The sequence below is a fragment of the Metarhizium robertsii genome (assembly GCF_000187425.2).
Source record: "Metarhizium robertsii ARSEF 23 chromosome Unknown MAA_Scf_8, whole genome shotgun sequence".
Taxonomy (NCBI): Eukaryota; Fungi; Ascomycota; class Sordariomycetes; order Hypocreales; family Clavicipitaceae; genus Metarhizium; species Metarhizium robertsii.
Window position 1 is genome coordinate 1,227,500 of NW_011942226.1, and position 25,093 is coordinate 1,252,592.

The 25,093-nt window shown below is 52.0% G+C and overlaps 10 protein-coding genes across 10 annotated transcripts; 5 read left to right on the forward strand and 5 right to left on the reverse strand.

Annotated features, from left to right (window-relative positions):
• Positions 1-867: 867 nt before the first annotated feature.
• MAA_01153 (vacuolar sorting protein) lies at positions 868-5,538 on the forward strand (the record flags this gene model as incomplete). The annotated part of the gene is made up of 2 exons (XM_007819151.1): positions 868-1,081; positions 1,145-5,538. 2 exons carry the CDS (start codon positions 868-870, stop codon positions 5,536-5,538), a joined length of 4,608 nt encoding a protein of 1,535 aa, XP_007817342.1.
• Positions 5,539-6,182: 644 nt separating this feature from the next.
• On the forward strand, positions 6,183-7,243 carry MAA_01154 (U2 small nuclear ribonucleoprotein A'; the record flags this gene model as incomplete). The annotated part of the gene is made up of 5 exons (XM_007819152.2): positions 6,183-6,261; positions 6,370-6,410; positions 6,506-6,766; positions 6,836-6,970; positions 7,028-7,243. The coding sequence occupies 5 exons, from the start codon at positions 6,183-6,185 to the stop codon at positions 7,241-7,243; spliced, it is 732 nt and encodes a 243-aa protein (XP_007817343.2).
• Positions 7,244-7,481: 238 nt separating this feature from the next.
• On the reverse strand, positions 7,482-8,225 carry MAA_01155 (Histone-fold protein; the record flags this gene model as incomplete). Its single annotated transcript, XM_007819153.1, has 4 exons — positions 7,482-7,825; positions 7,878-7,968; positions 8,022-8,107; positions 8,162-8,225. The coding sequence occupies 4 exons, from the start codon at positions 8,223-8,225 to the stop codon at positions 7,482-7,484; spliced, it is 585 nt and encodes a 194-aa protein (XP_007817344.1).
• A 366-nt stretch (positions 8,226-8,591) lies between these two features.
• On the forward strand, positions 8,592-11,613 carry MAA_01156 (voltage-gated chloride channel; the record flags this gene model as incomplete). Its single annotated transcript, XM_007819154.2, has 6 exons — positions 8,592-8,869; positions 8,925-9,069; positions 9,129-9,144; positions 9,204-9,485; positions 9,541-9,608; positions 9,658-11,613. 6 exons carry the CDS (start codon positions 8,592-8,594, stop codon positions 11,611-11,613), a joined length of 2,745 nt encoding a protein of 914 aa, XP_007817345.2.
• Positions 11,614-11,753: 140 nt separating this feature from the next.
• Positions 11,754-12,505, reverse strand: MAA_01157 (pyridoxamine phosphate oxidase; the record flags this gene model as incomplete). The annotated part of the gene is made up of 4 exons (XM_007819155.2): positions 11,754-12,074; positions 12,148-12,183; positions 12,239-12,335; positions 12,402-12,505. The coding sequence occupies 4 exons, from the start codon at positions 12,503-12,505 to the stop codon at positions 11,754-11,756; spliced, it is 558 nt and encodes a 185-aa protein (XP_007817346.2).
• Positions 12,506-13,033: 528 nt separating this feature from the next.
• MAA_11507 (ATP-dependent DNA helicase PIF1) lies at positions 13,034-13,537 on the reverse strand (the record flags this gene model as incomplete). Its single annotated transcript, XM_011413501.1, has 3 exons — positions 13,034-13,186; positions 13,273-13,420; positions 13,491-13,537. The coding sequence occupies 3 exons, from the start codon at positions 13,535-13,537 to the stop codon at positions 13,034-13,036; spliced, it is 348 nt and encodes a 115-aa protein (XP_011411803.1).
• Positions 13,538-13,890: 353 nt separating this feature from the next.
• Positions 13,891-14,688, forward strand: MAA_01158 (vacuolar ATP synthase 20 kDa proteolipid subunit; the record flags this gene model as incomplete). The annotated part of the gene is made up of 4 exons (XM_007819156.1): positions 13,891-13,948; positions 14,005-14,131; positions 14,208-14,516; positions 14,577-14,688. The coding sequence occupies 4 exons, from the start codon at positions 13,891-13,893 to the stop codon at positions 14,686-14,688; spliced, it is 606 nt and encodes a 201-aa protein (XP_007817347.1).
• Positions 14,689-15,096: 408 nt separating this feature from the next.
• On the reverse strand, positions 15,097-17,200 carry MAA_01159 (gephyrin; the record flags this gene model as incomplete). The annotated part of the gene is made up of 3 exons (XM_007819157.2): positions 15,097-16,754; positions 16,803-16,881; positions 16,937-17,200. The coding sequence occupies 3 exons, from the start codon at positions 17,198-17,200 to the stop codon at positions 15,097-15,099; spliced, it is 2,001 nt and encodes a 666-aa protein (XP_007817348.2).
• A 949-nt stretch (positions 17,201-18,149) lies between these two features.
• On the reverse strand, positions 18,150-19,340 carry MAA_01161 (putative protein family, ATP binding protein; the record flags this gene model as incomplete). Its single annotated transcript, XM_007819159.1, has 3 exons — positions 18,150-18,833; positions 18,888-19,213; positions 19,277-19,340. 3 exons carry the CDS (start codon positions 19,338-19,340, stop codon positions 18,150-18,152), a joined length of 1,074 nt encoding a protein of 357 aa, XP_007817350.1.
• A 530-nt stretch (positions 19,341-19,870) lies between these two features.
• MAA_01162 (patatin-like phospholipase) lies at positions 19,871-24,647 on the forward strand (the record flags this gene model as incomplete). The annotated part of the gene is made up of 3 exons (XM_007819160.2): positions 19,871-20,175; positions 20,232-23,092; positions 23,281-24,647. The coding sequence occupies 3 exons, from the start codon at positions 19,871-19,873 to the stop codon at positions 24,645-24,647; spliced, it is 4,533 nt and encodes a 1,510-aa protein (XP_007817351.2).
• Between the last annotated feature and the right edge of the window lie 446 nt (positions 24,648-25,093).

The window sequence follows — 25,093 nt, forward strand, 5'->3', positions numbered from 1 at the left end:
GCGGAATGGGCAAGAAAGAAATGTACGGAGAGATAAATAGTCTATTGCTTGCCAATGACTTGAATTCTGATCAGGGACAGCTGGCCGTCACCGTGGCATCGATTTCTGTGGTGTCGACTCACGCCTGGCAATTGAGTAGCATGACACGGAGGATAGACGCCAGTCGACGTCATTCAACCTCCATCAACGAATATTATGACCCTTAGCATATTTGGAGTAGCATACTTGGTTCTGACATATGACTGAGCTCGGATGAGTGGCAACGAAATGTATATTGGAAGTGGCGTGAGTTTCTTTGTTGTTGTGCTTGTTTCTGGGAGATTTTTTTCTTGGCATTGCATGTGTAGTAGATACCCGAGCAAATGGAATATGGCGTCTTTGAAGGTTGCAGAAATATGGTGGCGTGCACAAGTGACCTTGAGAGAGACGGCTTGATGAGTTGCTGCAGTGCGGATATGGGACCTACAAGTATTGACTGACGTATGTATGTATGCGGTCGATGGGCCCCACATAATGGCGGCTGACCTCTCACGACTTTTGCCCACCACATCATGCAAGGCCGACATTTGGATTCCTCAATGATTCAATGACATACCCACACTAGTGACATTCTGTCCCTTTGCTGTTTGTGCACTCTGGTGACTTCTTGTTCTTGCCGGCGCCGGCGCATCTATCTAGCCATATGACTTTATTGCAATTCGGACCCTGCTTGCTCTCTGCCGAATAGCCTATACAACCAGCGATTCCAAGCGTGCGCAGCGCTCGCCGTGCAAGATGAGGACGAGTCCTCCCGCACATCGACGATAGCTTAGCCCACACGACTGTGCCAAGGGCACGATACCAATAGCGACGGGATAGGCAGCCAGGATGGGCCAAGGGTTCTCACTGGCAACGCCGTCGGCCGGCTCTGCCGGTATAGACATTGCGCAGTTGCAAGATGTGCAATACGAGCGCAGCATCGGCAACGCAAGGTTTATGAAGAGCATCCGCGGACGGCATGAGCATGGCGTCGTGTTGGTTAAGGTCTTGGTAAAGCCCTATGCTGGAGTCAATCTCGATCAATACAAGCAGAAGATAATTAGTGAGCCTTGCCCTTTTGCGTGACGTGGCCTATGCCAACATTGGTGTTAACAGATGGTAACAGAGGAGCGCAAGGCTTTGGCTCAAGTCCCCAACGCCCTCGGGTTCCAACGTATCATTGAAACCGACACGAACGGGTATTTGGTGCGACAGTTTCAATATAGCTCGCTTTATGATCGGTTAAGCACACGTCCATTTCTGGAAGATATTGAAAAGAAGTGGCTGGCATTCCAGCTGCTTTGTGCGCTGCGAGACTGCCATGCTCACGACGTCTATCACGGCGATATCAAAGCACAGAACGTACTAGTAACGTCTTGGAACTGGCTGTACCTGACGGACTTCTCGTCTGCGTACAAACCTGTGCTGTTACCCGACGACAATCCGGGCGACTTCTCTTACTTTTTTGATACCTCTGGCCGGCGAACATGTTATATTGCTCCCGAGCGATTCTACGCTACCGGTGATAGCCCTCCACCCAAGGCTAAGATGACATGGGCTATGGATATCTTCAGTGCTGGCTGCGTAATTGCTCAAATGTTTCTTGAGTCGGAAATATTCAGCCTTGCCCAGCTGTACAAGTATCGACGTGGTGAGTATGATCCCGTCATCACTCATTTGAGCGTCATCTCGGACAAGGATGTTCGGGACATGATTGCGCACATGATTCAGATCGACCCAGAGAAGCGCTACTCTGCAGAGCAGTATCTCGAATTTTGGAAGGGAAAGGTGTTCCCCAGCTATTTCTACAACTTTTTGCACCAGTATATGGAGCTCATCACCGACCCGTCATCTGGCAATAATCCCATGTCTGGGAGCCAGAGGAACATGGGCGAGTCCGACGACAGGATTGATCGCGTCTTCTACGATTTCGACAAGATTTCCTACTTTTTGGGGTATCAAATTGAGAAGAGGACACCCAAAGCTACTTTGTATAGATCTCGGTTGAGCCTGAGCCATTTCCCAGTCCGATTAAGCATCCCGAATCACGAGCATACAGTATCAGCCGACCTGGAGCCGCCAGAAGATGATGGGACATTGATATTCTTGACACTTATTGTATCTTCAATGAGAACCACGGCGCGAGCATCTTCTCGAGTTCGAGCTTGCGACATTCTTCTGGCATTTTCTGAACGACTGACTGACGAAGCAAAACTTGATAGAGTTCTGCCCTATCTCATGACCCTGCTTAAGAAGGAGGAAACAGATTCTGTCATTGTGGCGGCCATTCGAACAATCACCCAGCTGCTCCAGCTTGTACGTATGCCGACACCCATCAACTCCCATGTACTAGTCGAGTATGTACTTCCTCGCCTGGAGATTGCATTGGGATCACGGTCGCGTGTCGCTAGCTCTCTGGTAAGAGCCACGTATGCTTCCTGTATAGGAAGTCTGGCCTCTACAGCCCAACGTTTCCTCGAAATCGCGTCTAGCTTACGGGCGGACGGGTCCATGCCCATCACTGACCCCGAAGTGGAGCCAGGCGCAGAGGCAGAAGCTAATTTCGAAAGCGTGTTTGACAATGCTGGACGAGAGCTTTTTGAAATTTTGGAGAGCCATACCAAGCAGCTTGTAGAAGACCCCGATGTCCATGTTCGAAGAGCGTTTTTGGCATCTGTGGCTGAGCTGTGCATGTTCTTCCAAGAACACTCCAACGATATATTACTCACCCACCTCAACACTTATCTCAACGACCATGACTGGACACTCAAATGCTCATTTTTCGATACTATCGTCGGAATTGCTGCTTTCATTGGTAGCACAAGCCTGGAAGAATTCATGCTACCGCTTATGGTGCAGGCTTTGGCTGACACTGAAGAGTACGTGGTTCAGGCGGCCCTACATTCCCTTGCACAGCTCGCTGGCCTTGGCCTTCTGTCAAGGCCAAAAACTTGGGAACTCGTAGACCTTGTTGGACGGTTTACTATGCACCCTAACATTTGGATTCGAGAAGCCGCCGCCGAGTTTTTATCACAGTCTGCCAAATTTCTCAACGTGGCAGATGTGCGATGCATCCTCCTGCCACTTGTCGTGCCATATATGAAGATCGACACGATGGCTGATCTTGGTGAATTGAGCATATTAGATTCGCTCAAAAGACCCCTGACGAGGGCTGTGTTTGAACAAGCTATCACGTGGGCGTTACAGTCTGAACGAGGCGTTTTCTGGAAACCGCTGCAAAAGATACAATCGCGGGCGTTTGGATCGTCAAGTGCTAGGCCATTCAGCGATTTGAGCACAAATTCCATGACCAAGATTGTGCGTAACGACGAAGATGAGCAGTGGCTATCCAGATTGAGGAATTTGGGCCTCAAACCAGATGATGAACCGAAGTTATTGGCACTACGAGAATTTATCTGGCGACTGAGCAGAAGTAAATTACGCGATTCTGCAGGAGAACCAAGCCTACATACTGGACTTGTATCCCTCAAGGAATTAGGTATTACTCCTCAAACCGTCTTTTTCAACGACACGCCTCTTCGCGATTCGAGTATTACCCCCGACCTTGACACGCCCGCTGGGCCATATACTATTGCCGACGCACTGTTGGACGCGTCGATGACCATTGATGATACCCTAAGTAAGAGGAGAAAGGCTGTGCTGCATACCCGTGTGAACCGTGTGCAGAGCGTGGGTCCTCGTCCGTCGCCAAAGAGGCGTTTTCTGTCACCAGAGGGAAGCACTCGAGCTAGTTCACAACATTCTCGCCGGGAGTCGTCTGACGGCAGACCAGGTGGCGCCAGGGATGACGATGTCTTTATTAGGGATGGGCCGTACGCATCAAGAAGAGCAATGCGTCACCAGTCCAGTGCATTGAGCCTTCTGGATAGAAGGGATGGCAACAAGTCTGCTGCAGAAACTAGTACAAGCGACGCCAATGCCTTTGGCGAGGTAGAGGGGCCTTTTGCTCAGGGGAGTGCGTCAACCTCTCCTACACCAACTCGACAGCACGAAGGTGGAAAACTGGTTTTAAGCCAAGCCAGACATACCTACGAAGGGACAGATCCCAACATTCAACGAATGCTGGACCAGATGTATATCGACAACTTTCCCCGAGATGTCTTGGAGTTTGGGCCCATGGTCCAACCTATTTCGAGAACCAAGGCAAGGGCTGTCGGCATACAGCCCGGAGATGATTACTGGAAACCAGAGGGTCATCTAGTTGCCACGTTTGGGGAGCACAAGGGTCCAATTAATAGAATTGTTGCATCTCCCGACCACGTCTTCTTCATTACTGGAGGCAACGACGGCTGTGTTCGAGTGTGGGATGCAGCAAGACTGGAGAGGAATATTACACACCGATCTAGACAAACACATAAACACGCCGATGGTGCTCATGTGCTAGCAATGTGTTTTGTAGAAAACTCACATTGCTTCGTCAGCTGTGCCAGCGACGGCAGCATGCATGTCGTCAAGGTTGACACAATATCTGCAAGTGGCGTTATTCGATATGGCAAACTGCGAGTTGTACGAGAATACCAACTACCCGAGGGAGAATTTGCCGTCTGGTGCGAACACTTCAGACAGGAATCGAACTCTGTCTTGGTTCTCGCCACAAACCGGTCTCGGATTCTCGGAATCGATTTACGGACCATGTCGGTCTTGTATGTTCTAGAGAACCCCGTCCACCATGGGGCACCTACTTGTTTCTGCGTGGATCGAAAACGCAATTGGCTTTGTTTGGGTACGTCACATGGTGTTGTCGACCTTTGGGACTTGCGGTTCAAGATGAGGCTTCGTGGCTGGGGTGTACCGGGCAAAGGGTCGATATATAGAATTTGTATTCACCCTACCAAGGGCCGTGGCAAATGGGTATGCATCTCTGGGGGCACATCACAAGGAGAGATAACTGTATGGGATCTAGAAAAAACGCTCTGCAGGGAGATATACCGAACAAGCGGAAACAAGGATGGTCCCAAGGGCTACAGCGCTTGGGACGTTGACGAAGACAAGCCAGAAGGAATGCTGGACCGGTTTGCAACGAACCTGGAGAATAGCGAAGCAGCGAGTGCTGATCGGGGCGTACGAGCCATGATAGCCGGCACAGGAGCCGCCGAGGACTCTCGGGATATCCGCCATGCATTCCTGCTCACGGGTGGATCAGACAAAAAGCTTCGATTCTGGGACATCTCTCGCATCGAAAACTCATGCATATACAGCGGCCAACCATCCGATGAGCAACAACCTACGTTTATTGCAACACACCCAGCCACTGCTGTCACATTGAATATAGAAAAAGCACATAGACATGGGTCCTCGGGAAATACGACGGCTGCAGGAGAGAGGCCAAGGGGCAAGAGCTCGAGCAAAAGGCCAGCGAGGTCGACGGTAATATCTATGCAGCAGCAGCAGCTTTTGCAGTCTCATCTGGATGCCATTTTGGATGTAATGCTGTTGGAGTATCCTTACACGATGAGTGTGAGTGTGGATCGGTCGGGCGTGGTGTTTGTATTCCAATAGAGGTTCATGGGATTGATGGTAAAGATAGTTGACAATACAACCCAAAACCTATATAAATCTGGTACTGGGCACAATCCGGCAGAACGCTTCAATTAGTGCTGATGGCCACTCGTTATTAAGGGGTGAATTGTTTCGCTCATTAGTCAAGTGAAATGACAAGCATGATACGAGTATCGTGCAAGCGTGAAATCTAATAACACAGTATTAGGCTGTACCAGGCCAAGGACAGAGACCGTCCGTCTCAGCGTAATTGGTGCCACGCCGCGGCCCGCTAGCCAAGGCCATCTCACGCCCAGTCACGATGGTCACTCATTATACCGTAGAACCACCGTCCATCGGTTCGCCTGCATACCTCTTTAGCTGCCAATTGGCTCGTGGAGACTCGCCTACCTAAGAAAATTGTATGGCAGAGGAGGCCCCACGAGCCATTTGGTAGCTAAAGAGATGAGCGAGCCCAAAGCGGCAAGACATCATGTGGGGCAACCCAGCCAGCCTGAGAAACATAAATTTCCCCTCCGCCTCGTCAACCTCAGCCTTGGCAATGTTAAGACGAGCACAGCTCTTCATCCCTCGATAACGCGCCAAAAATCGCCAGTGGTCCCCCGAACAGCGAGACGCCCACGAGGTAAAATCGATTTTGCGCGATGCGGCTCACCAGCGAGCTCATCCACGATTCCCTGTCCTATCTCAACCCGCTCAAGGAGCGCGAACTAGACCTTCGAGGTGCGTTTATGAAAAGAGCAGATGCTACGTCCTTTTTTCTTTTACTGTGAAAAAAAGGAAAATCTTGATCATGAAGAGCTAGTTAATGCGAATGTCGTTGGTCTATAGGACATAGGATCCCTGCGATTGAGAACCTTGGTGTGGCGGGCGTAAGTACTCTTCATCTGTTGATTCTGCTGTGCACTGGCCGAGCTTTGCACCTCCTGGATGCAAAAGACCAATCGGTTACTAACAGGAGCAACAGCCACATGATTCCATCGACTTAACAGACAATGATATACAAATCCTAGGCAACTTCCCCCTGTCACCGCGCATAACGACCCTTCTCTTGGCGAGGAATCGCATCGCCAGCATCCAGGCTAGTCTACCGAATGCCGTGCCGAACCTGACAAATCTGGTGCTGGCGTCGAACAATTTTGCAGAATTGGCGGATTTGGATACGCTCAAGGGGTTCGAGAGGCTGACGCACTTGGTCTTGGCGGACAACCCGGTGACGAAGAAGGAGGTATGTTTCACAGCCGTCTTCCCCCGGCTGCGGTCGTGTTGGAGATGACTATGCTGACCTTTTGTTTAGCACTACCGTTACTGGATCCTCTGGAGATGTCCCACCGTCCGCTTTTTGGACTACGCTAAAGTAAAGGAAGCCGAGAGGGAGCGGGGACGGGAGTTGTTTGGGACTGAAGCAGAGCCCACGGCCTTGGCGTTGGAGGTGAGAGCTGGTAGTTGATTTGCTATGGCGTTGACTCTGCTAACGAGATGACCACAGATTCTGGGCAACAAGTCCACGATTTTTGACGTGGCGGCTAATGGCGCAGCGCAACCGTCCAGACTGTCGAGGATAAAACTCACAGACGACGAGAAGAAGCGGCTACAGGAAAAGATAAAAAAGGCTACGAGTTTGCAGGAAATCATTGCTTTGGAAAAGGAGTTGAACGAGGGGCGGTTGCCGGCTGGCATTCACGCCGATGCCATGGAGGAATAGGCGTTTCAGGTATATCGACAAGTCAGTTTCTTAAAATGGCATAATTATCGGTTTCATTATGGAGAAGAAACTTGTACTAGGTTGACGTCGGTTAATGGTTCCATCTGGACCTGCTATTCAGAGAAATACAACCCAATCCGAATACCCTGCATTCAATAGCACCCATGATCTGCGAACAGCATCCTCTTGGGCACGTTGGCATGACACAGGAACCCATTGCTCACCAACACCCGGACCGTTAACCCGTCATGCGTACATCCCCATCTCTCCCTGTAGCCTGTCTCATTTCCATCTCCAACTGCTCATTCGGATCGTCACCACTTTGTCTGTCGTCATTCCTCAGAGGGACTGTAAAAGCACCCCCCGACGAGACACTGCCGTTGACAATCGGATTCCCTCCTCCTCCGTTGGTTGTGGCGGAGACTTGCGGGGACGACTCTGGCCGTTCCTCGGGGATTTTGAGATCCCCCCTTAGGCGGGCCTGCGTTGCCAACGCGGTGGCCTTGACCTTTTTATAGGGGGCTGTTTTGGGGACCACGTCTTCCAGGAATTCAAGCCTGTCGTGGGTTGACACGGCGTTGGCTGTGGGGTGTCAGCCCTGGGGTAGGATTTGGGTGCTGGTGTGAAAACCTACCGACGTCCTTGTATTGGATGTTGCGGCGAGGCTTCCGCTCCAGTTTTGCCTGCGTGTTGGCTTCCTCTGCGAGGTGCTGAATGAACATTTCCTGGGTGACGCGTTAGTCGAGACGGGTCGGGCTGGAGGGCATGACTGAAGTACCGCTGCGAGAGTGATGACAAAGGCGGCATTGTTGGAACACATGGCTATGTCGGAGTCCTGGTTGATGATTTTCTTGACGCGCGATACTGGGGCATGTTAGTCGAGCGATTGGGGATGAGGACGGGGAACGGAGAACTTACATGGGAGTTGAGTTTGTCCCGTGGGCTCCTTGCGCGGAGGAATAGCACTGGTGTTGTACGGCATTGCCGGTGAGAGGCGATATGGTCTATCTGCAGTGGACGGATTAGTGTAATGTGCTGAGGGAAATGAAGACAATTTCGTGATGATGGGAAAGATGGGATGCGGGCATGCAGTTTTCACTCTTTTGGAGAAATGCCTTGATTTGGCTGTTCGAGGAAACGTTAGCCAAGCATGGGATGAAGATGGAAGGTGAAAGGCATACGGGCCAGAAGCAATCCCACTGGCTGGTAGTGAGTTACGGTGTTTCGGATAGGATTTTGTATACACGTGCTGAATATTTCACTTTTTGAATACGGTCTCGTGAGGGTGAATTGTACTTGACGTGACTTGAAATTGGAAGCGCGATGCGGCGTGGATACCATTGAATGCATGCACTTAAAGTCAAGCGCGACGAGGCAAGGCTCTCTGAGGGCCCTGGTGTGGCTTGAAAGCAGCACTGAGTTAAATGTTACTTGGAGCGCCACACTTGGCGAGGGCCGGTTCTGGGCGAGAGGACGCCGCAACAGTGCGCTGGAGCTTCTGAACAGCGATTCTGAGACGTCCATGTCGAAGCCGACCACCAACGGCATCTACGACATCACCGCCGACGCTCGAACCTTCAAGTTCTTGATTCCTCATCCCGCTGCCAACAAACACCCATACCGTAGGTGGCCGCCATGGTTTACGCCCCGGAATCATGAGCGCGCAGTCTTCATCCTACAGCCGGAACCCTGGCCCAGTGCGACGTTCCTCTATCGGCTCTCGTCTCTCCTTTGCCGTGTCGACAGCTGAACAAGGCGTTGCCAGCATCCCGCCACCAGCAGAGGGGCAGATTGAGGAGGAGATTGCGGAAATCAAGAGATATGAGGTATGCGACGCCATTGCAAGGCGGCCAAGCACACCATTTTACTGACCCGTGCCCAACAGGACTTTACAACAATAGGTACCCGAGACCGTTGTTGCAGCTTGCAGCGCATGTCGTGACTGACCTTTTGTGTGCAGACTGGGTCCAAGATGCCTCGCGCGAACAGGCACGGCGAAAAACGAGACAGAAGCGAGCAGCGGGCTTGTACGACCGTGGACAGCAGGGCTGGCGATATCGACTCTGGGCCTCCTATGACGCTGCGCAGGGCTGGATCGTCGTCACTATTATTGGCGCAGCCATTGGCTTGAATGCCGCGTTTTTGAACATTGCTACCGAGTGGCTGTCTGATATCAAGCTGGGGTACTGCACAACGGCCTTTTACCTGAATGAGAACTTCTGCTGCTGGGGGGAAGATAATGGTGAGTATATGGGAGTGCCTTGCCGTACACCTTGTTTGCTGACCCGAGTGCTAAGGATGTCCCAATTGGCATCGGTGGACGGGCTTTGGGCCGTTGAACTACTTTTTATATATCATATTTGGGGTACGTATTGGCCAGTCTTTTGTTGCGGATGGCAACTGACATTTGCTAGACTTGCTTTGCATTCGCAGCCGCTATTCTCGTCAAATCCTTCGCGCCATATGCCGCCGGGTCTGGAATTTCCGAAATCAAATGCATCATTGCGGGTTTCGTCATGAAGGGATTTCTGGGCCTCTGGACTCTGGTCATCAAATCTGTAGCTCTTCCGCTGACCATTGCGTCTGGTCTGTCTGTCGGCAAAGAAGGGCCCAGCGTTCACTATGCCGTCTGTACTGGCAACGTCATTTCACGATGTTTTGCTAAATATCGGCGCAATGCGTCCAAGACACGGGAGATTCTGAGTGCATGTGCCGCAGCCGGAGTCGCAGTCGCATTTGGCAGTCCCATCGGAGGCGTTTTGTTCTCCCTGGAAGAAATGTCGAACCACTTCCCGCTCAAAACCATGTGGCGAAGCTATTTCTGTGCGTTGGTGGCCACGGCTGTCCTCTCGGCCATGAATCCCTTCCGTACAGGACAGCTCGTCATGTTCCAGGTCAAGTATGACCGGGATTGGCACTTTTTTGAAATCATCTTCTACATCATTATAGGCATATTTGGTGGTCTCTATGGCGCGTTTGTCATGAAATGGAATCTGCGAGCTCAGGCGTTCCGCAAAAAGTACCTCGCCAAGTATGCGGTCCTCGAAGCTACCTTGTTGGCTGCTGGAACAGCCATTATTTGCTATCCCAATGCCTTCTTGCAAATCGACATGACGGAGAGCATGGAGATCTTGTTCCTCGAGTGTGAAGGCGCCGAGGATTATCACGGACTTTGCGAGCCAGATAAGCGGTTCCGGAACATTGCTTCCTTGACCATTGCTACTGTTTTGCGCATATTCCTTGTCATCATTTCGTATGGCTGCAAAGTGCCTGCGGGCATTTTTGTGCCGTCAATGGCCATTGGAGCGTCCTTTGGGCGCACTGTAGGCATCATCGTACAGGCCATTCACGAAGCGAACCCCAAGAGCATATTCTTCGCCGCTTGCAAACCTGACGAGCCCTGCATCACCCCCGGAACATATGCGTTTCTGGGAGCTGGTGCCGCGCTTAGTGGCATCATGCACATCACAGTTTCGGTCGTTGTTATCATGTTTGAGCTGACGGGCGCGCTGACGTATATTTTGCCAACCATGATTGTGGTCGGCGTCACAAAAGCTGTTGGCGACATGTTCGGCAAGGGTGGCATCGCCGACCGAATGATATGGTTCAACGGGTTCCCATATCTAGACCAGAAGGAGGAACACAACTTTGGCGTCCCAGTGTCACAGGTCATGAGGACATCAGTGGTGTCCGTACCTGTCAACGGAATGATTCTGGCCGAGCTGGAAGCCCTTCTCTCCGAGGACGAATATCAAGGCTTCCCCATCGTGGAGGACAAGTCGTCCAGGATCCTAGTAGGGTATATTGGACGAACTGAGCTCCGCTACGCAGTCGACCGCATCCGCCGCGAAGGGCAAATCGACCCCAACGCGAAATGTATATTTGCGCCTCCGCCTGCGTTGAACGCCGTCACGCCCGTCACACCCAGCGTCACAATAAGCACAGATTTCGCGTCTTCCACATGCCTCGATTTCAGTCGCTACATCGATGCCACACCCGTCACGGTCCACCCCAGGCTTCCCCTCGAGACCGTCATGGAACTCTTCCGCAAGATTGGCCCGCGTGTTATTCTCATCGAATACCACGGTAAACTGACGGGCCTGGTCACGGTGAAGGACTGTCTCAAGTATCAGTTCAAAGTGGAGGCTGCCGAGAATCCCAAAGACGACCATCGCATCAACCAAGGCCAGGAGCAGCTGTGGGATGTGCTCCAAAAAGCGGGCTATTGGATATCAGGTCACATATCGACCATGTCGAGGGGCAGGATACGCCTCAGCAGCGATGAGGATCGGGCACGAGCCCGCGGTACCATTCTAGACGGGGATGAGGATGTAGGCGACGAAGGCGTCGAGCTGGAAAGTCGAAGATGACAAGAAGAAGTGACAACATCGGCGTTGGGCGTCTCTTATTATAAATTTGCCTTGATATCTTGTCTATGTACCTATCTATATCTATCTACAATGATGATGCGGCTGTGCGAAACTCGTGTACCCATCCAACAACCCAAGTTCTACCTAGACAAGTCCCCCAAATCAGCTACATCCTCATCCTCATCGCCGTCCTCTTTCAAAAGCGGAATCGCCTCGTCGCTCCGCTCCTCCGGCCCAACCTCGCCGGGCGTGTCCTCGCCCCTGTCCTCGTCCTTCCTGCCGACAATCACATTCCCAGCGACCAGCAGCGACGCGCCCGCCCACCAGAGCGGGGGCAAGGCCTCTGCGAAAATAAACAGCCCCAGCAGCGCAGTAAGCATGAAGTTGGTAGACGTGTTGATGATGCTGACTTGCGTGGTGGAAGTCCCCCTTGCAAGGGCCTGGGTGAAGAGCGTCCACATCTGTTTGCCGCGGTCAGCGTTTCTCCCCCCGCCCGGTGGTCATCTACGAGAAGGAGAGAGCGCAAGGACTTACAATGCCGTTGAATGCGAGGTTCAGACCGAAGAAGATCTATCCTCGTCAGTTTCAGGACACACTGTACCGTTGGTAGGGAGGTTTCACGTACGGCGCGGACAGCAACTTCTACAATGTTCTCGTGCGAGGAGAGCGACAAGACGGTGGCCAGCTTATGGGCCAGGGTGGACGTGAGTTCCGTGGTTGTTCTGTCCTGTTAGTACCTTTTTTTTTGCGCGAGGAGACGTGTGGTTCGTGTACGCGGATGGACGTACAGCTTTGCAAAGACGCCGTTGAATGCCGCGCAGGCGCCGCTCGCAACGGCGTACACGATCCATTGCGTGCGGGTGGATGCGGGAGTCTGGGGGCCGGAGACCATGGTGGGTGCGGGTTGGGCTGCGGCGCTGGATTTCCTGCCGCGACGCTGGCGGACCATGATCTTTGGATCGTGGAGGGTGTGGGATGAGTGCTGGATCGGGGCGGACGGCCTTCGTTGTAAGCTGGTTGGCGATGGCGTGGCTTGGACACTTTGAGGTGCCAAGTCCGGAACCCAGGGGACGGGACGGCTGCATGTGCTGTGGAGAACTTGGAGGTCGGTCCAGTCAGTACCTGGGGACCGGTGTTTGAACGGCCATGACGACTTTGAATCGGTTCTCGCGGATACGGCAAGTCACCACAGTCTACAACTAGACGCGACTGTACGCGGCATGCAGCAGTTGAAGACTAGAAAAAAAGAGGCAATAAATTCATGTTCTACTGTGCCGAAAACTCCGAACGTCTGCACACGCCTAAAACGCCGTCAAATGCAAGCCGCGAGCTGTATCTTGAATGGTCGTAGCATCATCCGTCACTCTAGTTGATAACCCACCCATTATACAATGAATCCCCCGGGACAGTCATTTCCAATCTACGCCCCCTCGCCAGGTTTCTTGGCGTTGCAGCTTACAATCTTGACCTTGTCCGCTTGGACGGATTGGCTGCCGTTGTCCATCTTGAAGGTGACGTTCTTGATCAAGAAGGTCCACACCTCGTCGCAGAATCTGTAGGTATCGAGGCTCCCCTACCGTCATCCTCCGTGTCAGCATCATTGCGTGTTTTTTGCAAATCAAGTCCCGTCGCCGCGCGCTGGCCCGGTTTGCAACCAACCTTAAATTGCAGCCTGCTCTTGACGTTCTTCTGCAGCGCTTCTGTGATGGCCTGGTCAAAGTTGCCGAGGATCTTCATCGCCAGCTGCGGGTTGATGCGCTCTTCGCTGATCAGGTCGTCGAGGGTATCTGTCAAAGCGAGCCCGATGCTGTCACCGCCCGTGTTAGCCCATGTTCGGCCGTCTCCCTTCTGCCACCGCACCGTTGGACATGAGGTACCTGCTTCGGCGGTACAGCTCGTAGAACGACTGCGCTCCTGACGCCATGGTTGCGCTGTCCTGGCCTTCTTTCGTTCCTTTTCTATGTGGGATGTTTTTTGATGTTTGCAGCAAAGACCCTGGTGTAGTAATGTTCAAAGAGCTCCGACGAGGCGCCGTGCAGGGAGGGGTGTATCTGCCTGGTCTGACTAAGCATTTAGCCGCGGGTTAGACACATCATGTGACGTCGCTGGCTGGCACCTGGTGTCGCTGGCCTAGCAGAGCTTCAAGTCGGGGCCGTAAGGGAAACCATATCGCCGAAGCAAGCTTGTTACCTCGCGACTGTCGACGCGGTATCAGTCAAGAGTTTTCCCCCTTGTTTTCTTTTTCGTCGTCGGTATTTCCACAACCTTGTTGCCATAATGAGTCTCACATATGGCGTGGGCGGCGTTGCGTCGTTTCTGACAGTGGTGGGAGCTTGTGTGTTGTCCCCAGTCGTTGTGGCTTGATTTGGAGGCTCGCTGACGCTGTTCAAGATATGCTCTTTACCGGGAGCGGTGAAGCCTTCAATGTCGGAGCCTTCCTCGAATCTGTGTCCCCCTATGCGTGGGCCGATTTGGGCATTGCTCTGTGCATTGGATTATCTGTCGTTGGCGCTGCATGGTGCGTTCGCCCCTGCCGCCATCTACGATTTATTTGCTTCACTTACGACTACTTCAGTGCTAACGAATTTCGCCAGGGGCATCTTCATCACCGGATCTTCAATTCTCGGCGCTGGCGTCAAGGCTCCCCGAATTCGAACCAAGAACCTCATCTCCATCATCTTTTGCGAAGTCGTCGCCATTTACGGCGTCATCATGGCAATCGTCTTCTCTTCCAAGGTCGACAAGACTGACGTCGTGGCCGCCGCGTCCGCCGAATCATACTATACTGGGTTTGCGCTATTCTGGTCCGGTCTGACGGTTGGACTTTGCAATCTCGTCTGCGGCATTGCCGTGGGCATTAACGGGTCTGGGGCTGCTTTGGCTGATGCTGCTGACCCGTCATTGTGCGCCCTCCCTGCTCTATATCGGTTACTCGGGATGACCATACTAACTCGTTTCGATAGGTTCGTCAAGATTCTCGTCATTGAGATTTTCAGCTCCGTTCTCGGCCTGTTTGGGCTGATTATTGGCCTGTTGGTTTCTGGAAAGGCACCCAACTTCGGCGCAACTAGCTAGATGACATTCGAATGGGAGACGACGACGGAAAGCACTACAGGGGCATCTTGTCTCTGCATAATTTGATGTGGTAGGGATACCGCTGGGATGGTAACGTCCTGTATGCATTATGCCGAATGCAACATTTGGCAAGGCGTTGGAAGCTGAGCTGGGGGGAACCCGTGTTTTTCATAGCTGTACCACCATCCCCCTACATTCGGAATTGTACACCAGGCATTCACTGGCAGATGAGATCCATAGATTTGCTTTAAACTAGAGCCCGAGCTTAAACTGTTTGTGATAGCAGACCGCCAAATAACAAAAGGTGTCCCGCGCGACACACGGACTTGCTGATTAGCTACCCACTGTAATATAGGAAGTGATGGGATTTCAGCTTGTAATAAATACGTTTACATATTCCACAAATATTTAGGACGTCCGCAGAGCACCTATCAACAACGCATCTACTGTAGAGCCTTTCTTCAACTTTCCCGTACCAGAAGGCATACAGACCAATGCATTCGCTGACCTCAAGCTCCCCACCTTGGAGCTCCTCTGGCCACCGGTACTGCTCGCCGTCAACACGCCGTCCTGGCCCACCGTAACTACGGCACGGTGATACTCTGGTCTAGGATCCATGGGAAATTCATGGCCTAAAACTACAGAGACCTTTGGCAATCCCACTGGCGACACACCGCCTTGTTTATGCAACGAAGGCAGGACAAACAAGTGGAATGTCACCAGTGCTGACGCGGGATTTCCAGGGAGCGAGAAGATGACCTTTGACCTGCGCTGGCCGTTGTTATCCTTGACAGGGACGGTAGCAAACGTCGTGGGCTTGCCAGGTTTCATCGCCACTCGTCCAAAATGAATCGTGCCCCCGAGAGACCGCTCAATGGTGGGCTTCAACAGATCCAGCTCGCCCATGGACACACCGCCAGTGGTGATGAGCACGTCTGCCCGTCGCAGACCATTCCGAAGCGTCTCTTCTAACGAGCCTGGCTTGTCCTTTGAGATGCCCAGATCAACGACTTCAAACCCCCATTCTTTGACGGCGGAAATGAGCGTGATTCTGTTTGTGTCTCGGACTTCACCTAGACGAAGAGGCCCAGCTCGATCATGTTCAATGATTTCGTCACCAGTGGATAAGATTCCGATAACAGGCTTTTTGTAAACCCTTATGGCGGCGACTCCAACAGACGCAAGAAGGCCGATTTCGCCTCCAACCCCGGAGATTTGCTCGCCCTTGTTGAGGATCACGGTGCCCTGGGAGACATCGCTTCCTACTTCGCGGATGTTTTCGCCTTCCTTGACACCCTCGGCTTGAATTTCTACTTCCTTTTCCTCTTTGCCGTCTTCCGTCATGGTTTTCAATATCGTATCCTCCACCATGATGACGGATGTAGCACCCGGTGGCAAGGGAGCCCCGGTGGTAATTCGTGCGATTTCTCCTTCTGTGAGGGCCTTAGTTTCGCCGGGGGCAGCATGTGACACGGCTGTCACGGGGAAGACTCCCTTCATGGTGCCATCTTTAGGCGCCACGACGGCGTATCCATCTACAATGCTGGCGCGAAACGCGGGTACATTTTCGCGAGCACTTACGTCCTCCGCCAGCACGGAGCCGATGATCTTGTCGGTTACGGGGTGTTCGTGAATGTCGGGATCAGGAGTGTGCTCGGAAATTAGTGCGAGTGCATCTTCTACCGAGATCATGGGGTAAGGGGATTCACGATGCCGACGAGTAGGGCCAAGAGCTGGATCGTTTGATAAGGCTGTCGCTTCCGGATTGCTGTGTCTGACGAGATTGCCGTGGCCGTGGCCATGCCCGTGGTGACGATGGTGATGACGATGGTCGTGGGAATGGCCTTGCTTGCTTTTTGAACTGCTGATCCCTGCGTCTGCCTCGAGTTTCTTGACCCCTCCGGCATGAAGGGCCCGCGAATTGGCGCCAGCTGCTTGTAGACAGGCATGGGGAAGCGTTTTGATGATGGCCTGGAGATTCTCCTTGGCGCCTTTTGGAGACCCGGGGAGAGTGACGATTAGTGATTTGTTTCTTACGCCAGCGGCTGGCCTGGACATCATGGCAACTGATCATGTTAGCTAGGTATATTTGAGGTTCGGAGAGGACCATTTACAGGGGGTGACAGCCAGGGAGGTAGAGAGCATGGCATGTACCAGTCCGGGGGCTTGTTTATGAAGCAGTGGATTAATTGCCTTGAATCAATTAATAAAGATTCTTTAGATTGACTCATTCAAATTCAAAACTCACCTCCGGCGTCCCGTCCGACACAGCGAATCCTGTTCCACCCGTTGTGATAATCAGATGCGGCGCATCTGCCCCATCAGCCCATTGTATAATCCGTCTTTGAATAGCAAGCACATCATCGGATACTATACTCTCCGCCATCACCTGCCATTTCCCACCTCCATCTTCTGCCAGCACATTGCGCAGAACAGAAGCGGATGCATCAGTGGAGGGATCCTGGGCAGCCGTCGTGGAGACAACCAGGATAGCTGCCGTGAGCTTGTCCATTTGGGGGCCGATGGATTCAGCAGTGGCAAACAAAATACGGTTGGTATTGTAACAATTATGGCTGATACAACAAGCAATTTATCAGTCTGCGGCTACACTGGGAAACATTTTGAGTCCAAGTTGTGAAGCTTGCATTCAAAAGAGGAGGGAGAGCTGTCAGCCGCGGGCCATGGATCGGCCCCACTTGACGGGTAACAGCGAACGACGCCTCATTCCTTATTCATCTTTTTGCATGGCAAACTCTGGAAACCAGCTCTCACTCGTCCGGTTCACGCGACCCGTTACAACGGCTGGAATATAGCAAAAATGGTTCGAATAAAGGAGCGATATCTGCTCGTCAACATCATTTACCCCCCCGACGCCACAAAATCCTCTGCTGCCAAAGTCCCCGGTTTCGTGGTCCAGCATCAACCCACCGTCGAGAGAGTGACGCCGCGAGCTTTGCTCGAGGCGATTAGAACCCAAGTTGGGCTTTTGTTTGGCGATTCAGGACTGGGCGCGTTGGAAGGAAACTTATCGGGTAAGAGAACCTTGGCATCTTGCAGCGCGCTTTGTGCTAGGGCTTTGTGCTGTTTGATGATTGCTGATGCATTTGATAGTGAAATATTTGTCCCTGGCCACATCTACATTCATTCTGCGTTGCCACAGAGCTCACTACCAGACACTCTGGTCGGCCTTGACATTCATGGACCATGTTCCCGCTAAGGATGGACGGCCATGCATTTTTCGCGTGGTGCGAGTGAGTGGTACTATTCGCAAGGCGGAGGAAGAGGCCATTCGCCAGGCACGGCGGCTCATTCTCGCGGCCAAGGAGCAGGCGTCGTCGGGGTCGCAAATTTCCCAGACCCTACGGTTTCAGCAGGATGAATCTATGCTGGACGTTGTGGACGATGGCTCAGACTTGGATAATGCCACGAATGAGGATGAAGTGTGAGCTTGCAACAGGGTATCATTTTTTCCTAACCACTTTGATCCCACTATCTGACGGCAACGACATGTCACCAAAGTCGGGATCCATTTGCATTGAGGGATATGCAGCGGTTGGTGCTGGCGGCGTTGCGTCGTCCAACTCCATGGCCTGCTCTTCGGCAAGCCGCGCTTGTTCCTCCTCCGCCTCCCTTTCCATCTTATCATACTCCTCTTTCTGGTCGATCCAGCGTTCTTGTATGTTCTGAACGTCTAGCATGGACGACTCACTCCGCATGGTCACAGCCCAGATGGTGTCATTCGCACCTTCGGCGCCGCCAAAGACATAGCCGCCTGCCCTATCAATAACACGAAGCAGGTGCATCATGCTTTTCTTATTCTCAACAGCAAGGACCTCATATCGCACTAGCCCATAACTTTCTATCATATTTGCAATGGCTTCGTTAAGTCCAGCAAACTTTTCACTCCGCAGAGCCGGCGACTCGGATTCAAGATATGGTGTGAGATAGTTTAGGTCATCGACATCAGTATAAAATTCCAGGTTGAACGGCAACTCGTCGTATGCTGACACCTTGTCAATCTTGGACAGCACGTTGACATGTGGCATGTCCATCTGGATCATGGCTCGAAGGGATAGGAGCACATTGGAGACATATAATGACGGTTGCGTTACGCAGATGGAGTCGGATAAGTGTACGCAGACAAACTGTAAGGGGTCAGTTGCGGCACGCACATCCCGTAGGCTAATGGTATGACGTACCCTAAATTTCGACTTCTGAAGCTTGTAAAAAATGTTTCGCAGAGAAGTGTGATGTGTGTAGAGCTCAACTTGACCAGGGCAATCAAACAGGATATAGTCATCGCCAAGCTCTTTCAACCCTTCCTCTAGCCACTCAAAGTTGTGCTCCAGCTCCTCAAGGGCATACAGTATGCCACCATTCGGCCCAAGTCGGTCCTCCTTCATAATATCTTCTAATTTTATCAGACTTCGAATGTCTAGTGCACATGGGTAATTGGTGTGGTCGTTGGCAGGGTCGAGGTTCACGACAGAGCATGCCCGACCGATGGCGCCCATGAATTGGTGCACTACGAAACAGTTTTTAGCTTCTCCTCACTTGACCTGAGACATATCGAGGCAAGAGGACGTACTGCCATCGCAATAGGTGCTCTTGCCAGAGCCAGGGCTGCCAAGAACAAGCTGCGCAAAAGGCATCGCGGGACAGATCGACGTCGAAGTGCTCAGTAGCCCATGGCTATTTCAGCTACGGAAGCTGACGTGGATCCTTCCGGAGCTCCCTGATTCTAGTCAGGTGCAGTTTTCGTGGCGATGGTGGTGTGAAGTGTTGGCAGACGGCGGCATGTGATTATTTCGCTATCCACGTCCTGTCTGCCCCTCCCTTCAGAGCTTGGATTGACAAGAAATTCTATGACGGCGGCAGGAGTGGTCGGCGGGGCTCTCCAGTGCATCCGCCTCGTCCTGGCCAGTCACCGCCCGGCCAAATGTCGGACAAAGTGGAGCAAATCGAAGCTCCAGCCCAGACAGACAGAGCTTCTGACAGCAGGCTGGGAACCCATGAAACTGGGGCCGTATTTATTCTCGTCTTTTTTTCTAGCCTCCCTACGCCCTTTCACTTCCCACAATACTTGCTTCGTCCTGCTGTTGCATCCTTTTGGCATTACCCGGCCTCCTCTGTGCCGCCCTCACATAATGCTGGGCCATAACTTGCTACAACACTCGCAGCCATGGCATCTGACTTGTCGAATGCCGCGCAAGTGGCCAGCAGCGTCGCCTCGTCGCTTGCTGCCCCATGGGACCCTTCAGCGGCCCAGCCACTTACTGACGCCATGAATACTGCATCAGCAAAGGTAGCAGCTGCCCATGAGCCTACAGGCTGGCTCGGATTCATTGGGTGGCTGCTGTATGTCGTCTTCAATCTGACCTCTACCGTGTTATACTGGGTCGTGCGTTTAGCAACCATTTCTATCCCCAGGCTGCTCTATGCCTTGTTTTCCAGTAGCTGGACGGTGACTATGAACGCTACCACGCTGTATGTTTTCCTTTCCTTTGTCAAGTCCACAGTCTTTTGGCTTACGCGTTGATTAGCATGTTCATCCTGGTCGGCGTTGTTTCTGCTGTCAGTTGGGTTGTGAGATATCGCATCCTGAACATGTACTCCAGGCTCCCGCCTGAGCCCCAACGGAAAGAACCTGAAATAGATCTTTTCCCAGATAGTCACGAGGAGGGCAATAAAGGAGGACTAGCGAGCTACCTCGATGAGTTCCTGAGCGCTATCAAGATTTTCGGCTACCTTGAGCGTCCAGTCTTTCACGAATTGACGCGCAGCATGCAGACCAGGAAACTGATTGCTGGTGAGACAATCAACCTGGAAGAGGAAAAGGGATTTTGTATTGTCGTTGATGGTTTGGTTGAGATTTTCGTCAAATCTGGTAGACACAAGACCGCCCGTGAACCTTTGGCAGCCCATGACCTCGACACATCCAGTGACGAGGAAGTGGCTCCGGACCAGCAGAGATATCAGCTCTTGACGGAAGTGCGTAATGGAGCTCCTATGTCCTCGCTCTTTTCCATCATGTCGCTCTTCACTGAGGATGTGAGGCTTCGCCTAAACGATGAAGCCTCTCCAGCGCCTCCAAATGGGGAGAGTGACTACCGCAGGCATCGCTCAGTCGGCGAATCCGAGACACAAAGCTTTACACCTGCTCCAGCTTCTATGCCTAATACGCCTCATCTGGATGGGAAGGGCGGCCAGCCAGACGACAAGAGTGTATCGGCGGAAGGTAAAAGCCAGCTGCTCCCTGTGGGTGATCTCCACGAGTCTGGCTCCAACATCCCTCCCATTTCTTTGGACCCTTCGTCTCCGACGCAACCCCAGAGACCCAAGCTTCCGGGAAGAGTGGCTTCTCACTCAGCACACCCTGACATTATTGCTCGGGCCACTGTGGACACAACAATTGCCATCATTCCCGCGAGTGCGTTCCGCCGTCTCATCAGGATCTACCCGAAAGCTACTTCGCACATCGTCCATGTCATTCTATCTCGTTTTCAACGCGTTACCCTGGCTCATGCTTTCGATTACCTCGGCTTGACTGGAGAGGTGTTGCAAACGGAGAAGAGCATGACCAAATACACCGTGTGCCAACTTCCCAACATTCTCAGAGGCGATGCCTTGTCAAGGTTGAAGGAAAAGTTCAAGCATGAGCGAGCACGCATTGCTGGTGATGATGAGAGAAACGGCATCGCCTTGCATAATGCAGCGGCTACCAGACGTCGCCGCTCTAGTAGCACTACGCTGCGCAGGGAAGCAATGCTGTCCTCAATGACCAAGCATCGACCATCGTCAGTTTTGGGATCTAATTTGTCCGTGGAGGAATCTCCTCAAACTCGCCAGCATACTTCAAGCCACCCCGGTGATTTGGCGAATATTCACGCTAGCCGAAATGCTGGCCGTTCTCCCATCACACCAGGAGCTAGTGCAAAAGATGTGACTAGTCCGCTTGCTCACAGGTCTTTCAACCCATTCGACTCTCAACGGCATGCAAGAATATCCGTGGATCCAAGAGAGTCCCTTGATGAAGATAATTTGTTCCGATCATCTATTCTTGAATGCATGTTTAAGTCTCTTGGTCTGAATGGAAGTGGTTCGTCGTCACGTGAACCAGAATCAGTCGATGGCTCCCCAAGGCTACTGTCCGCAGATTACAGACGCAAGACCTTTGGTACAAATAATGCATTTGGGTTTATGGGGCCGTTCGAAACTTCTGGAGATGGCGAAACTGAGTCAATCACATCGGGTGGCTTAACGGTTCACACGCCTCCAAGTGCGCACATATTATCTCACGAGATCAAAGACGAGGTGGAGATTGTCTTCTTTCCCAAGGGCTCTGTACTGGTCGAGCAAGGTGAACGAAATCCTGGCCTGTACTATGTTGTTGACGGATTTCTCGATATTGGTACATACACAACAGAACAACGCCCACAAAACATTCTACAGACATCTGGCACCGCATCATTTAATATTGACGCAAGAAACAATGCCACTCGTCGGACTGATTCCAACAAGGACAATGGGCGTACCCGTCGCAGCGTGTCATTGGTGAAGCCCGGCGGATTAGCTGGCTACATCGGCAGTGTGTCGTCGTATCGATCTTTTATCGATGTTGTTGCCAAGACGGACGTTTACGTTGGTTTCCTCCCTCGAGCAGCGCTGGAAAGAATTGTGGATAAATACCCTATCGTGCTCCTCACCATGGCCAAGAGGTTGACGCATGTTTTACCACGCCTGATCCTCCACATTGATTTTGCTCTTGAATGGGTGCAGGTGAATGCTGGGCAAGTAATTTTTCACAGAGGTGATGAATCAGAGGCCATTTACATTGTCCTGAATGGCCGGCTTCGTTTGGTAGCGGATAGGAAGGACGGCGGCATGTCCGCACTTGCTGAGTTTGGTCAAGGCGAAAGTGTGGGAGAACTGGAGGTTCTCACTGAGACCGTCCGACCTGGAACCTTGCATGCTATTCGTGACACCGAGCTTGTCAAATTTCCTCGCACTTTATTCAACAGTTTGGCACAAGAGCATCCCAACATTACTATCAAGATATCCAAGATCATTGCCTCTCGCATGAGAGCTGCGGTAGAGGATCCTCCAAAGAATGGTGCCGAGGAGTATGGATCTGGGGCCATCAACAATCAGAGGAAATCTACCATGAATCTTCGAACGGTTGCCATTCTCCCAGTTACAGCAGGCGTTCCAGTTGTCGAGTTTGGTAATCGCCTGATGAATGCTCTGGCGCAGGTTGGACCGCCCAATGGCGCCACGTCTCTCAACCAATCCGCCATCTTGAACCACCTTGGCAAGCATGCGTTCAACAAGATGGGTAAATTGCGTCTCACTCAATATCTTGCCGATCTCGAGGAGAAGTACGGTCTCGTGGTATACGTCGCAGGTAAGGCAGCCGCCACTCGCCCATTCCTTTCTTCTCGTAACTTTTCATGATGAGAAATTTTAATCCAAAGGCAATGCCGCTGATGGTATTTTTAACTCTAATTTTTTCCTGAACCCCAACCTTGTTCATTCGCCTTCCACCTTGACGTTATGATTCTTGCGCAGCTCGCTAACGCAGATGTCTGTCAGATACCAGTGTCAACTCGCCGTGGACGCAAACCTGTATTACGCAAGCTGACAGCATTCTGCTTGTCGGTCTTGCTGATGGCTCCCCGGCCACCGGCGAGTATGAACGATTCATGCTTGGGATGAAGTCGACTGCCAGGAAGATGCTCGTTCTAGTGCACAATGAGCGCTTCTCACGACCAGGCTTGACTCGATCCTGGCTGCGTAACAGAATGTGGATCAACGGTGGTCACTACCATATTCAAATGCCATATAGTACAAATTCCATACCTGTACACCTTCCCCCGTCTAAGAGACTTGGACAAGCTCTCAAAGAACGAGTGCAGGTTCTTCAAGCAGAGATTCAAAAATACACGTCAAGGAAAGTCCACCACACACCGTACTACTCTCCTGACACCCCGTACAAGAGCGACTTTCATCGTCTTGCCCGTCGCCTCTGTGGCAAGTCTATTGGGTTGGTGCTCGGTGGCGGCGGAGCTAGAGGTATGAGCCAGATTGGTGTGATTAGGGCTATGGAAGAGGCCGGCATTCCCATTGACGTGATCGGTGGCACTTCTATTGGCGCCTTCGTTGGAGCTTTATATGCTCGCCATGCAGATATAGTCCCCATGTTTGGTTTTGCAAAGAAGTTCTTTGGCCGCATGGCAAGTTTGTGGCGATTCGCTCTCGACTTGACGTACCCATCGGCATCATACACAACTGGCCATGAATTCAATCGAGGCATCTTCAAGACGTTTGGCAACACACAGATTGAAGATTTTTGGCTCGAGTATTACTGCAACACGACCAATATCAGTAAGAGCAGAGTGGAATTTCACACGAGTGGATATGCATGGAGGTATATCCGAGCATCCATGTCGCTTGCTGGCTTGCTGCCACCTCTCTGCGACGAAGGGAGCATGCTATTGGACGGTGGCTATGTGGACAATTTAACAGTTTCGCATATGAAGGCGCTTGGTGTTGATATCATCTTCGCTGTCGATGTTGGAGCCCTTGACGATGACACGCCGCAAACGTATGGTGACTCGCTGTCGGGTATGTGGGCTTTCTTCAACAGATGGAACCCATTGTCAGCACATCCCAACCCCCCTACGTTAGCAGAGATCCAGGGGCGTTTGGCTTATGTGTCGAGCGTAGATGCATTGGAGCGAGCAAAGACTATGCCAGGGTGCATTTACATGCGCCCGCCTGTTGATGACTATGGCACATTGGATTTTATCAAATTCGACGAAGTATACCAGATGGGATATAAATTCGGCAAAGAGTTTTTACAAAAACTGAAAGACGAGGGAGGGTTCCCCTGGATGGAAGAAGCCGAGGCTAAAGAAGCAATGAGACGAACAAAGGCGCCCCGTAGAGCGAGCATATAGAAAATGAGAAACGACCTGACTTGCCATCCCAAATCATATCGTACGCTGGAGCTTTGGATGACTTCCTTCGCATTGCGCATACTATACCTCACTGCGTCGTGCCGCTGCCTGTCATGTCCATGCAATGGCAACCCAGAATGACACATGACTATCAACTTCCACGTCCTCATGGTCATGAGGACGTCATGAACCAAATTAGCATCCCAGAACCCAGTTGCAGAGTACTAGTAGAGCAATATCCCTATCACTGGTTCTCCCCCTTGACTCTCTCTTCCTGTCCTTTCCCTATCAATCCTGACCTTCTTTACAACCTGCCCTTTCTTCTATTTCATCACCGCGAGTACTTTTCTTCGCGTTCATGGCGTTGGACGACTTGATCCCCACACTCGTTGGATATCTGGATTCTGATTAATGGCACTATGGCCAGCAAACTGTGTACTCTTCAT